This window comes from Penaeus japonicus, unplaced genomic scaffold (assembly GCF_977035675.1).
Source record: "Penaeus japonicus unplaced genomic scaffold, GWHDUDI00000001_assembly GWHDUDI00000030, whole genome shotgun sequence".
Classification (NCBI taxonomy): Eukaryota; Metazoa; Arthropoda; class Malacostraca; order Decapoda; family Penaeidae; genus Penaeus; species Penaeus japonicus.
In genome coordinates, this window is record NW_028234432.1 from 22,372,642 (window position 1) to 22,385,141 (window position 12,500).

The 12,500-nt window shown below is 35.3% G+C and overlaps 1 protein-coding gene across 1 annotated transcript in view; it reads right to left on the minus strand.

Moving 5' to 3' along the window:
• The window catches only part of LOC122265544 (jouberin), a 10,945-nt gene extending 897 nt beyond the window's left edge, over window positions 1-10,048 (minus strand). Inside the window, exons 1-12 of the mRNA XM_043034910.2 lie at window positions 9,905-10,048; window positions 8,961-9,107; window positions 8,560-8,627; window positions 7,273-7,456; window positions 6,625-6,775; window positions 6,160-6,239; window positions 5,351-5,490; window positions 4,387-4,788; window positions 2,647-4,185; window positions 2,112-2,206; window positions 1,115-1,275; window positions 1-393 (exon numbers count right to left, since the gene is read on the minus strand). The exon at window positions 1-393 is cut by the window's left edge and continues 897 nt beyond it. Coding sequence (XP_042890844.2) covers window positions 247-393; window positions 1,115-1,275; window positions 2,112-2,206; window positions 2,647-4,185; window positions 4,387-4,788; window positions 5,351-5,490; window positions 6,160-6,239; window positions 6,625-6,775; window positions 7,273-7,456; window positions 8,560-8,627; window positions 8,961-9,107 — 3,114 coding nt within the window. The 5' untranslated portion in view covers window positions 9,905-10,048 and the 3' untranslated portion in view covers window positions 1-246. The remainder of the gene's footprint in view (window positions 394-1,114; window positions 1,276-2,111; window positions 2,207-2,646; window positions 4,186-4,386; window positions 4,789-5,350; window positions 5,491-6,159; window positions 6,240-6,624; window positions 6,776-7,272; window positions 7,457-8,559; window positions 8,628-8,960; window positions 9,108-9,904) is intronic.
• Window positions 10,049-12,500: the final 2,452 nt, after the last annotated feature.

The following is a 12,500-nucleotide window of genomic DNA, read 5'->3' on the forward strand; positions in this document are numbered from 1 at the left end:
TTACATCTTTTCAATAGTATGGAAATATATAATTATGTAAACTGGTTACACATCAAACATAGCACAAGTAAATGAATGCCCTTATAAAGCAACTTTCATGCACCATTCTATCATTCCCAAAAAATAAATAATAAATAAATAGAAGAAAAATTTCATCATCTCAAATACATTTAATGAAGCTGACATCATTTTGCATTCCACATAAATCATCAGCAGGCAGTGTTTTTTTCCCTCGTTGCAGGGTCCTTACTTGGGTCTCGGTGTAGAAGTGATGACCTTGGCACTCTCTCCACCCAATTTGGCCTTGTGTCTACGGGATCTGGCTCTGCTTGGGGTTCCCTCGCTGTCGGAGATGAAACTCACCTCTCCACTCCCTGAGGGGACGGCTATCACCTGTTGAGGGGAATGGGAAGTTGTGCATTCCTTTATTTATTTTTATTTATTTTTTTGCTTAACGTGGCTGTCAAGTCCAATCTGCTTCTGTGTTTTGTCAGGTAGTGATCTTTGTTGTGACCAGAAAGAAAATCTGAACTGAATTAAAAAACAAATAAAAAACAAACAAATAAACAACCACACATATATTATACAGTTTCCTCATCTTCCAATTCTTTGTAAAGAGTTCATTATTCACTTTCAACTTTTCTTTTCATCAAGGCAGTATGTATTCATAGCCCCTTTCTTTTCAGGGTTGAAATGCTCCTCTTCATCTAACAGGAGTGCAGTCACTTGCTTACTTGGAGGATGTGAGGGAATTGGGTGGTGCTCTTCATGGAAAAGTGATAGGAGGTGACATGATGTGATGTGATAGGTGTAGTGTGAATCAGACTTAAATCACATATTGTGAGAATAACGTAGCATTTATGAAAGAATACATGTCTTTGAATCAGAATCAAGTCATACCAAGGTCTTGAGTCTAGCAAAAAAATTAAATTCATATCCTGCAACATGCATATATATATCTAAAATCTATCCAACAACTTGCATATTCTGAAATGTCCAGCAATGAACATCAATTTCTCAAATCCATCCAGCAACTTATATTCAGTTCCTTCATTCACCCAACACTCATTTCCAGCAACGTACATTTATCTCCTGAATTCATATAGTAACTTACATTGCCTGAATCTATCCAGTCAATGTCATCATCGTCAATCCTTAGTCCCCCAGGTAGTTGCTGCAGATACGAAGCTGGAACAAGCCCCGTGAGTCTCTGATCAGCGGTTCTCACCAGCCACCAGTCGCTATTTGTTTCTTGAATCACCATAACATAGTCTCCTGGAATATTAACAAAAGAGTTTTAGAAATGAGAAATATAAAAGATGTAAAATGCTATTTTCCAATAGAAGCCTCATTATTTTTTTCTCTTTGGGTACCTTGGGGATAATTCAGTTTCACGCTTTACTTTTAACCCATTCGCGCCGGTTGACTTGCTATCACGTTCAGTGGTTTTTGGGTCAGACGCCGGCAATGAGATATTTAGTGGAGGCCGGCACGCCAGGTGATCGGGGGTACAGCGCTCGCTCGCGGCTAGTGCCCCCGAGAATCCTGAGGTGTTAGGTTTATGCGTTTGAATACCCCAGCATTCTAACCATTTACATCCAAAATAGCCCTGTCGTGAATGGGTTAACAACCCATTGCAAGAATGATGAAAGGGATGAAACTTTGAATTGTTCCAGTGCTAGAAACACTTCCCTAGTAAAAGAAGAAACAAAATCCAGCACCCTTTTCAAAGTCACAAGATGCTGTCATTCGCTCAACTAATTCCCTTTTCAGGTCAAAACACCCATGCCACTTTTTGTGAAGCTGCTACCCTCTTCAGGTCACAAAACCACGTCATTTTCAGTCAGCCTAGTTTCTTATTTGGATGAAAAAAAAAGAAAAAAGTTTTGACTTAAAATACTGTAAGTGTAATGGTTCTCCTCATTTTATCTTTCTACAAATTAAGGTGCTTAGTGTTTCCTGATGTTCACTATCAGACTGAATATGAATATATGATCAGAAATATTAAGAATCAAGAAGATAGTAACTATATAGATAAATATATGAATGAATGAATAAACAAATAAATAAATAAAAAATCAAATAAAATTCAGTACACAATCATAACATACCTTGTTTCACAGAGAGTTCATCGCGTTCCACACTATGGTAGTCATACAGGACGGTAGCCAACTGTCCTAGGGGCACCAAATCATCCCCGAAGTGGCTGTCATTTAAACAAGGAGTAATATCAGTCATTAGATTTCATTTACAGGGCAAGAATATTTCAAATACATGTGCAGATGGTTGAAATATACAAATAGCATATAATCTCTAAAACTGTTGGTCTTTTACTATTATTGGTGGTCTAGTAGTTGAAGAGAAAGTATAACAAACATAGAGAAGAAAATAGAAGAGTGAAGAAAGAAATAACTGATTTGATTCAAAACTATAAATCTAACGTGAATCTCTGTTTAAGTTTCAACTAAATATATATATGCATTCATGATGGTTACTTTTTATAATTATGTAGACCCTTGTCTAATATACAAAAAATATTTTGAAAAATACATAAAGAAACAAAAAAACATTTAAAGCTTACATATTTGATATTGAACAACTTTAGTTATCTATACGGAATTTAACATTTCTAAAAATCAAACTTACTTTACACTGCTGTCATTTAGGCCAATGGGGTTTTCACTTGCCATTTTCAGCACTGTGTCTAACTTGTTAAGAATTCTTTTCCCTTGTTCACTCCACAGGTCTTTAGCAGCAGAATTATCTGTGTTACTTTTAGCATAAGCCTCTTGATCCAGAACTGTGCTGTGCAGGTTACCATGCATGCGACTGTGATGAAAGGAACTGGGTTCTAGTGATCGCGTGCTGTATGGAAGAGCTTCGGAATGTAGCAGAGACGATGCACTTCTGTCCATGGAATTGGAGGCATAATTCCTATGAGGAGATGAAGACAGCTTTCTTGGGGCATAACTGGGACTTGGGCTTCTTAACATGGGAGAGTGTGGTGCCACTGAGCCGGCAGGTTGAACAGCAAGTGGCACTGTGGTATTGGTGACCTGCATGTCCTCATCGTAATCAAGGATCAGGACTGGAGCTTCATTAGAATAAGAACACAGAGCCATCATGTGTTCATGTGGATGGTAGTCAACACATGATATAGTTCCATCAATAGGTAAATCCATAAAAGCTGACACCATTTCTCCAGTGTCCGAGTTCCACGTATAAACACCATGATCTTCACTACCTGACAATATCCATGTCCCACATGGGCTTACACAACCTCGAATTTGCTCGCGCACATTCAGCAAACCCCTCAATCTGTGGGTTACAGTCCAATGCACATGATTCACAAGTCTTATCTGGCTGTCCCTTGTGTGAACTAGCAAGCGGTAACCTCCAGGGTGAAAAGATATGGCATTGATTGTGTTTCCTAAAATGTCAGGTATCTTCACTTCATGTTCAAAAGATAAGGGTTTGATTTTCTTTTTGCCCTTGTCCTTTTTCGGTATGTTGACCTTCCAGACTAGAATGATGCCTTGTTTATCTCCTGAAAACAGTAAATCCCCCTCTGGGTTGAAACAAAGTGCATTGATGAAGCCCAGGTGATTTGTTAGTTCCTGCACAACCCCATAACTTCCTGCCTTGGTACTGCACCAGACTCTTAAAACATGATCAAAGCAGCCAGTGACAATGACTTGGTGTCTCGAAGGAACAAATCTAGCAGCATACACATAAGTGGGGTGAGTTAAAACCTGGCCATGTCCACAGCCTTCCTCAAACTTGGTGTTCCAAACACGTGCCGTTGAGTCTGCCGATGCTGTAAGCAAGAGCTCGTCATTGTCACTCCATGATGCATCATAAACAAGCCCTAAATGGCCAGATAAACTTATTTCAAGCTTCCCACTTAAAACATCATATACAAGAATCTGCTTGTAAGCACCACAAGCAAGTTTCAGTCCATTATTAGAAAATTTTACAACTAAGCACCCTTGGTCAGTATAGGACAGGCAGTGTTTGACATGGTTTGGTATTTTGCAAGATTGGTTTGGTTTGCGCGACCAGTTAACTTGCAATTTATCATGTGTACTTGGAGGTCCAAGAACTGATCCATTTGTAGATGCTTGATCTAAGACATCCATCAATACAGTTCCTCCACCCTGTTCCTGCTGTGTGGCAAGCATTGATCTGTAAATGTAGGATTACAGTTATTCCTGCCATATTACTATAAGATCAAATAAAGACAAAACATCTCCTTTAAGTTTTACTTAACCACTATCAAAAATACAACCTTACAGTTTTGTGTGTGAATAATAGAAGGTGTTCAAACAAAGGTGTTCAAACAAAATACTTCCTTAATTGTTAAAAAACCTCCTCTTTAAACCACACCTGAGAGCTGGCCTGGGGTGCTGCGGAATGACCATTTCCTGGAGGGAGACGTATAGGGTGGCCGGGTACTTGATCCGGCTGCCGCTCTTCCACCAGCTGTGCAAATCCTTGAGGCCGACCCCTGACTGCTTCCTTGGCCTGAAGAGCTGTAGCCGCAACCTCTGCCCAATATTGATGTGTTGGTTAGCCCCGTACACCTTCAGAAATGCCCAGGCAAAGGTGGTCAAGCCACGAGAAGCCGCTGAACCCCTCCTCTGGTTGGATGAGACACTGGAAGTGTGGGTGGATGAGGGCGGGAAGTCCATCATCTGGAAGAAGACGATAACTTGTGGCTCGGGTGAAGTGAAGTGTCCAACAGGCTCATTGAATATCAGCTGCTCTTCCCAGCGGCAGTGAAGGCTCCTGAAATTGAGGGAGACATATGAAAATCCTTTGTTACATGTAATGCTGCACTCTGTAGTTATTTTCAATTACTGCTTAATCAAATCAGAAAAAAATAATGTTTATTGCAATAAACATAAGTGCATGTATAAAAAAGAAGTCTAGAGATACATAAAGAGATAAACAGATAGATATAGATATAGATACAGATATGCTATATAGACAGATAGACAAAAAGACCTAGATATGTATTTATATACATATATAGATAGATAGATAGATAGATAGATAGATAGGTAGATAGAAAGATAGATGGGTCAATAGGTAGATGGGTAGACAGATAGGCAGATAGACAGATAGATATAGAAAAAGATATAGACTAAAGATATAGATAAATTGACAAACATACACAAAATGCAGTGCCAACATCCCAAGGAAACACAAGGACAATGCAGAATCAAACTAACTACCCAAAAGCATAAGATACATTCACAAAACAACAAATCTGTATCTGTAGCTCAAAGCCAAATAAATCAAAAGAAAAGAAAGAAGGAGGAAAAAAAAGGGGAAAAAAAAAACTCACTTTGCTTTGCGCAAATCATACGGCTGTGTCATGATGGGGAGGATGTGGTCCACATCACTGCCCTCGTAGTAGGAGGTGACTTTCCGCTCCGGGGATGTCTTCTGCAGCCAGTCTCCTGTGTCAGCATTGCAGATGTGCACCTAGAATAGCAAGTGTTTTATAGTGTTTGACTAGGTTTCAGTTACATGGAAAATTCAGCCTTTTCTTCAGCACTCTCAGAAGGTGATTTTCCTATACATATTCTGAAGTTTACTTTTACTGGGAATGATTTCATATCCATCTGCATCCCTGAAATAAATAAATAAATAAAGAAAGACAAAGAGCACAATAAAGCCAACAGTAATGTCGAGAAAGAAAAAGGAAAAGAGAAGAAGAAAGAGAAAGATAATTATACATGTGATGTCCTTATGTATAATAAAATATCTTGTAACAGCATGTAAAGTGCTTCTGCACACTTACCACACACTGAGACACGCATACACATGTATGATAGAGTGGGGGACCTCTATCAGTAGGTCTCTGAAGGATGTATATTACATAGAAAGATCATTCCCATGCGATGATTCATTCATTTCTAAATTCATGTGATTATCATATCAACAATCATATTTACAAATACAGAAAAAATTACACAATATTACTACTTCTCCATCTGTCACTATATTTCTCTTCTCTTTTCTTCCATGTATTTTTATATATATTGATAAACTCATAAGGAAATTCACATTCAAGCAAAGAATCAGTCAACAAAAGTATTTTTCTTTATTATCCTTTCCAAATAGAAATCAATGGTCAACTGCAAACATTACCTGGACAGCTGGGTGCGGTAGCAACAGAGGTGATCCCTCGAGCCGATCTGCGCAGTGCACTGTTATGCCCAAAACTTTACCTGTGAAATTGAAACTATAAAGATATAGCTACTCAAACTCTGACTAACCTCTCCTCATTTAAGAAACCAAGGAAGTACTGTTTTGTTGAAAGATTGTCATGAGAAGGAATAAGTAAAATAGATGAACAGATGTACCAATAAAATATTAAAACAACAGAAATGAAAACCAATGCTATGGCTCTCAGTGATGGTGAAGCCTGATTTAATTTCTATAACTTTATTCACTTAGTTAAAGTTAGTGTTCTTGATGGTGATAAGGAGTTACATCTTTTATAGGTTTTGAATAATGAAAAGAGCACATCAAGATAGGACCCCACAATAGAATCTGGGAGAGAGGCAAGAGTAAAGAGAAAAAGTGACAGAAAAAATAAAGTAGAAATCTTACCATCATCCTTTATAGCACGCTTCTGCTTACGTGTTGTTTTCTTCTTCTTAGGAACAGACACAGCCTTGAGGTAGTCTCTTGTTGGAGAATCGATCGCTGCATCAGTAAGGTGGGAGTCTTTGGCTGGAACCTCTTCATCACTGTCGTCATCCTTCGGGAGAGTTCAAATGGCATTATACACAATATCACAAGAACCCACCTTACATTTAGTAATGCAATGATTAAGGACTTGAATGTGCCTCCTTCTTCAATATCAATGCCCCATAAAGTAATTGTCACTAAACTGAACTCTTCCTTACAGGAGACACATATTAGCTAACTCAAGACCAGATAAATACCATCATTCAGAGGGTAGCAATAAAACAAATCTATATTTCCATATCTCATTCACTGAGCTTGCATGTGCTCAATTCAATAAATATATTATCCTTGCACAGCTGGTAGGACTCTGAACTTCATATCTCTGCCCAACTATAGTACTCTATCCCTTGTGTATTGTACTGACATATATTGAGAGTACAAAGGCATGTCATCATTGGCGTCATCAACCTTGCAGTCTTCGACATTTTTTATCATTTTCTTTAATCTTTTTGAAACAATGCACTGAATCATTAACACTGATGTTCAATGTGATGCTTATAAACTAACCTCATCTTTTCCACTTTCCGCAGCGTGGAGATTTTCATCTATGTCTTCTTCGAGTTGCTTGAGATGCCCCTCTTCCTGCACTGTTTGCTTCCCTTTTTTCTTTTCCTTTATGACTGTAACTTCTTTCAGTTCCAATTCATCTTTTGATTTTTTTGACTTGGAAGTCTTACTTTCCTTCTTCTTCCTGTGAGAAAATATAGGTTAAAAAATCCTTTCATATACTGAAATGTAATTTTTTTCATACATAAAATATGTATAAATAAGATCTTTGAAATATTCATAGATCTATACAGACTACTATTTTCCAAGAATTTCTTAAAATTTGCTTATTCAAAATAACTAGAAAATATTGGAGTAGATCCTGGCTAAACCCTGATCAAAGAAAATTACAACTATCCTAAAACAAAAAATGGTAAATACACAATAACATGGAAATAACTAACTCATGTTACATGTATTCCTTTCTTAATTTACATATTAAAAGTCCCATGCCTCTGAGCATCTGCACTGTGTGCTTTCAATAGTCAGTTAACATTTTAAACTTTACAGGATGAAATATGACCATTGTATTCCCAGTTAAGTGTGCATACCTGAAGAAAACAAGGCAAGATGTAAAAAAATAATAATAATAATGATAAAAAATGTATCATCATCGATATCATAAATATCTAAATCTTTTCCATCCTGTGTGTACACTAATAATATGTTTTATGCCAATGACATCAGATGACATGTACGCATGCCATGTTGTGGGTGGGCCAGAATGCAGTGTCACTGAATTTATCTATATTGCTGCAATACAAGAGTTGAGCTGAAGGGAGGAAGCCATCTGTACTTAGAATCATTGTCATATGTTTATTAACCATTTGATGACGGTGCGTCACACCCTTGTGACACAGCTAAATTCCCGATGCCGGGGCATCATGCCAGTGTGACGTTTCCAATGCAATATTGCAATGGCCCGGCGTAGGGGTTTTCGCGTAGCGCGTGCCACGTCGGGAAAGGGTTAAACCTATTTTCCTAGACTATTTCAGTGTGAGGTAAAATTGCTCCTTTTAGATAGATTACCTCTATTCCTCTGTACAGGACAAACTTTGAGTAAATAAGATTTCTAATAAGGCAGCAGAAATAGGAAGATTCTTCTTTTTTGGGGAGGAGTGGGGGGCAATCATTGCTGCCATAAAGTCCAGCTGAATTGAAAATGAAGTTTTGGAAAGCTACTGAATGGGAGGAAGTAATGGTCTCAGCACCTAATTCATATCAAAACATCAATAATATGCAACTTACTTTAACTCAGCAACTTTTTCTATTCTGACCTCCAGTTCATTTTCTGTCTTTTTCTTCTTGCCTACTTTCTGTAATATCAGAGTAAGACTCAGTTAGATATTCTCCTAAAAAGGGTACAGTATAAAGAACAAGAGATCATTCTATAAACATCAACAAAAATCATCATAATCAGATTCAAATTTTACTCATGCACAAAGTTCTCTTTACAATATGACCTTTGTTATGTCAGTGTCCTAAAAAATATATATATTACTTTCATCTTACACATCAAGTACATCACCAAAACCAAAACAAGCTTAGTAAATGAAAATCACAAAAATTTGCAGACTAATAAATAAATCTTTCAAATAAACTGTTCTTGGAAGATACAAAGTTGCCAGGATTGCCTGACCTAGCCTCACCTTTGCCAATTTCTTTGCAGCGTGTTTGTGGAGAGCCGACGTCAAGAGGGCATTGAGGGAATCACCTGTGTCCTTGCCCTCCACCTCGCCCTCTCGTCCATTCTTCTGCTCCCTTTTGGTTAGGGGCTCCAGGTCCTCAACAGCCATCTAGCATATATGTATCTCTGTGTCAGATTATTTTTTATTTGTTTATCTATTCATTTATATAGTCACGCATTCATATGTCTATCTATTCATGAATTTCATTATGTATATATTTTCCCATATGTATATATTTAGATAGATATATAGACAGATAGACAGATCGACAGTAAGCTCAACAGACAGACAGAGAACAGAAACAATGTAAATCTAATAGCTTCATGCCCATCAATATTTGGTGATTGCCATATCCCCTCCCCCTGCCTTCTAGTCCCCTCTCAGCCCCGGCCTCATCCTTATCTACACTTTTGGAAATTAAATTATCTAGAAAATAAGATGACTGTTCTTTATAAACGTATAAGTGGTTGCTGGGGCTCTAATTCCTGGCGTGGGAAGGAGCTAGATCAAAATATCTGAGGGTAAACAAGGCTAAAATTATATACATACTAAACATAAACATTGATGTAAATGATTTATGTAAATGAAAACAACAAAGTAATATACGTGATTGTGGTCCTATTCTAGATAAATACTAGTTAGCCAAATCCCCTACTAGCAAGAAAGCATACCACTATCCAATGAGTAGGAAACGAGTATTTGTAATGGTACTTACATTACAAAAGCTTTACAATCTAGTGGAGGTGTCAATATAACAGACTTCAGAGATATATAACCACGAAAAACACATCATCAGTAAACAAAAACATGACGCTCACATATCAACAAACACATACAACCTTCTCCCTAAATCAACTTACACTTTACTCTGTACTTACTATACCACCGAATAATACCACACTTACCAACAACTATGAGGTCAGATACGTTCATATAATAACTTCCGACCTGAACGCAGCTTTAAAACCACAGCCTGAACAGTATTAAATAAATAATTTGACAGATCGACTTGTTTCAAATACAAATTATAAACAAAGAATCCCCATCAGGCTGAGATAGGAGCCTCTTCATTGACCAATCAGAGACGCCCAAAGGGAAGGACCATGACTATAAATATTTATGTGGCTTAGACCTGTCAAATCGGTATGTAAAAATCTTTAGATAAAGTATAGGCAATATGCAAATTGTTCATATGTTTTAGGAATTTTGAATTATATCAGTATTAATATTTTTCTTCTTCTAAATCTGTGGTGGGAAACTTTTATTATAATGATGATGATCATGGTACTAATAACAGTGACAGTATTAAGAAAAATAATGATGTACAGTAATATACTGAAATTGATTTCACCAATGATAGTAAAAATAAAATTTATGATAATAAACAACGATGCTAGTAATAATAACAATAATAATCATATTAATAATGATAACATTAAGAGTAACAATGATAGTGATAATGCTACTAATAATGATAAGAATAGTGATAACAGTAATAATGGTGTAGTGGGTTCGTGGGGCACTCACCCTCCTACAGGAGCTGTAGAGGAGGTTTCAAGGCGGAAGGTTGTGTGCTTGGGTTGGGCAGGAGTGTGTGTTTTCTCGTGTTCTCGTTCTAGCGTAAGTTTTTATTTCTACTACATGCCTGTTCTGTGATACCTTGTTTGTTTTATACATGTAGTAGCTTGTGCTGAGTGAATAAACGCAAAGTAAAGATTCTAGCGTCTTAGTCAGTTGCCTTTATGCCGGCCCGGTTTTCCCTCTTGCCCTTCCACGCCTTCCTGCTGCAGAAGGCTCCTCTACAGCTCCTGTAGGAGGGTGAGTGCCCCACGAACCCACTACAATGGTAATAGTAAAAATGATGATAATAAAAATTACACTAATAATAATAATGATGATTATAATAATGATAATGATATTAATGATAATAATAATAGTAACAATAATAATAACGATGATGATGATGATGATAATAATAATAATAATAATAATAATAATAATAATAATAATAATAATAATAATAATAATGATATTAATAGTAATAATGATAATGATAATGATAATAATAATAATAATAATAATAATAATAATAATAATAGTAATAATGATAATGATAATGATAATAATAATAATAATAATAATTATTATTATTATTATTATTATTATTATTATTATTATCATTATTATCATTATTATTATTATTATTATTATTATTATTATTATAATTATAATTATAATGATAATAATAATGACAATGATATTATTGACAGCAACAGTGATGATAATGTTAATGATGATAATGATAATGATAAAAATGATAATCATAATAATGATAATGAGGATAATAGTAGTAGTAATATTATGAGTAGTAGTAATAATTGTCGTTATTATCATTGTTATGATAAAAGTAATGATATAAGAATGATAATAATGATAATGATAATGATAACAATAGCGATAATGATAATGATAACAATAACGACAATAATAACAATGATAATTGTAATAATAATGATGATAATGATATTAACGATAATGATAATAATAATGATAACAATAATGATAATGATAATAATAATCATAATGATAATAATGATGATAATTATAACAATGATAATAATGATAATGATAATAATAATGATAATTATAACAATGATGATAATGATAATGATAATGAAAATAACAACAGTGATAATTCTTATATTGATAGTAATGATAACAGCAACACCAACACTAATGATGATAATGATAATAATAACAATGATAGATGCAATAATAATGATAATGATGAATATAATAACAATATAATGCTAACAACAAAAAGAACCAGTAATAATAATAATGAAGATAAAAACAACAATAGCAGTAGCAATGATAATAATAATGACAATGAAACTGATGATAACTATAATGATATTAATGATAATGACAATGATGATACTGGTGACAATAATGGTAGTAATAGTATGATATTAAGGATAGTATCAATAATGATTTTAATATTGATGATCATAACGAAATAATAACATTACTGATAAAGCTAATGAAATCGATAATGATAATAGTAATGATGATAATAACAATGATGATGATCATAACACTACCACGAGGGATAATGGCAATTCTGATAATGACAATAGTATATGCAATAGTTAAGAAAATAGTTTACTAATATCAATATTGATACCAATACCTACAGTGAAAATTGCAATAATAACAATCATCATTATTACGATAAATATCCCCGACTATAAGCCGATCAGATTTATCGTAGTTATATGGTGGTTAAATAAAGGTGATCATTGGTTGCAGTACGTACGTGCATAAAACATTTTGTTATAAGCAGATTCACATGCGCGCAGGCACACGTAGACACATGAATCACAAAAGATACAAGCACAGTAACGTATACACAGTACAGAAATAATAAAACACTTACACAAGATGAAAAGAAAAACTCGCTACATTTCGAACTTTTAGAGAAAGTTTCTCATTTTTGGA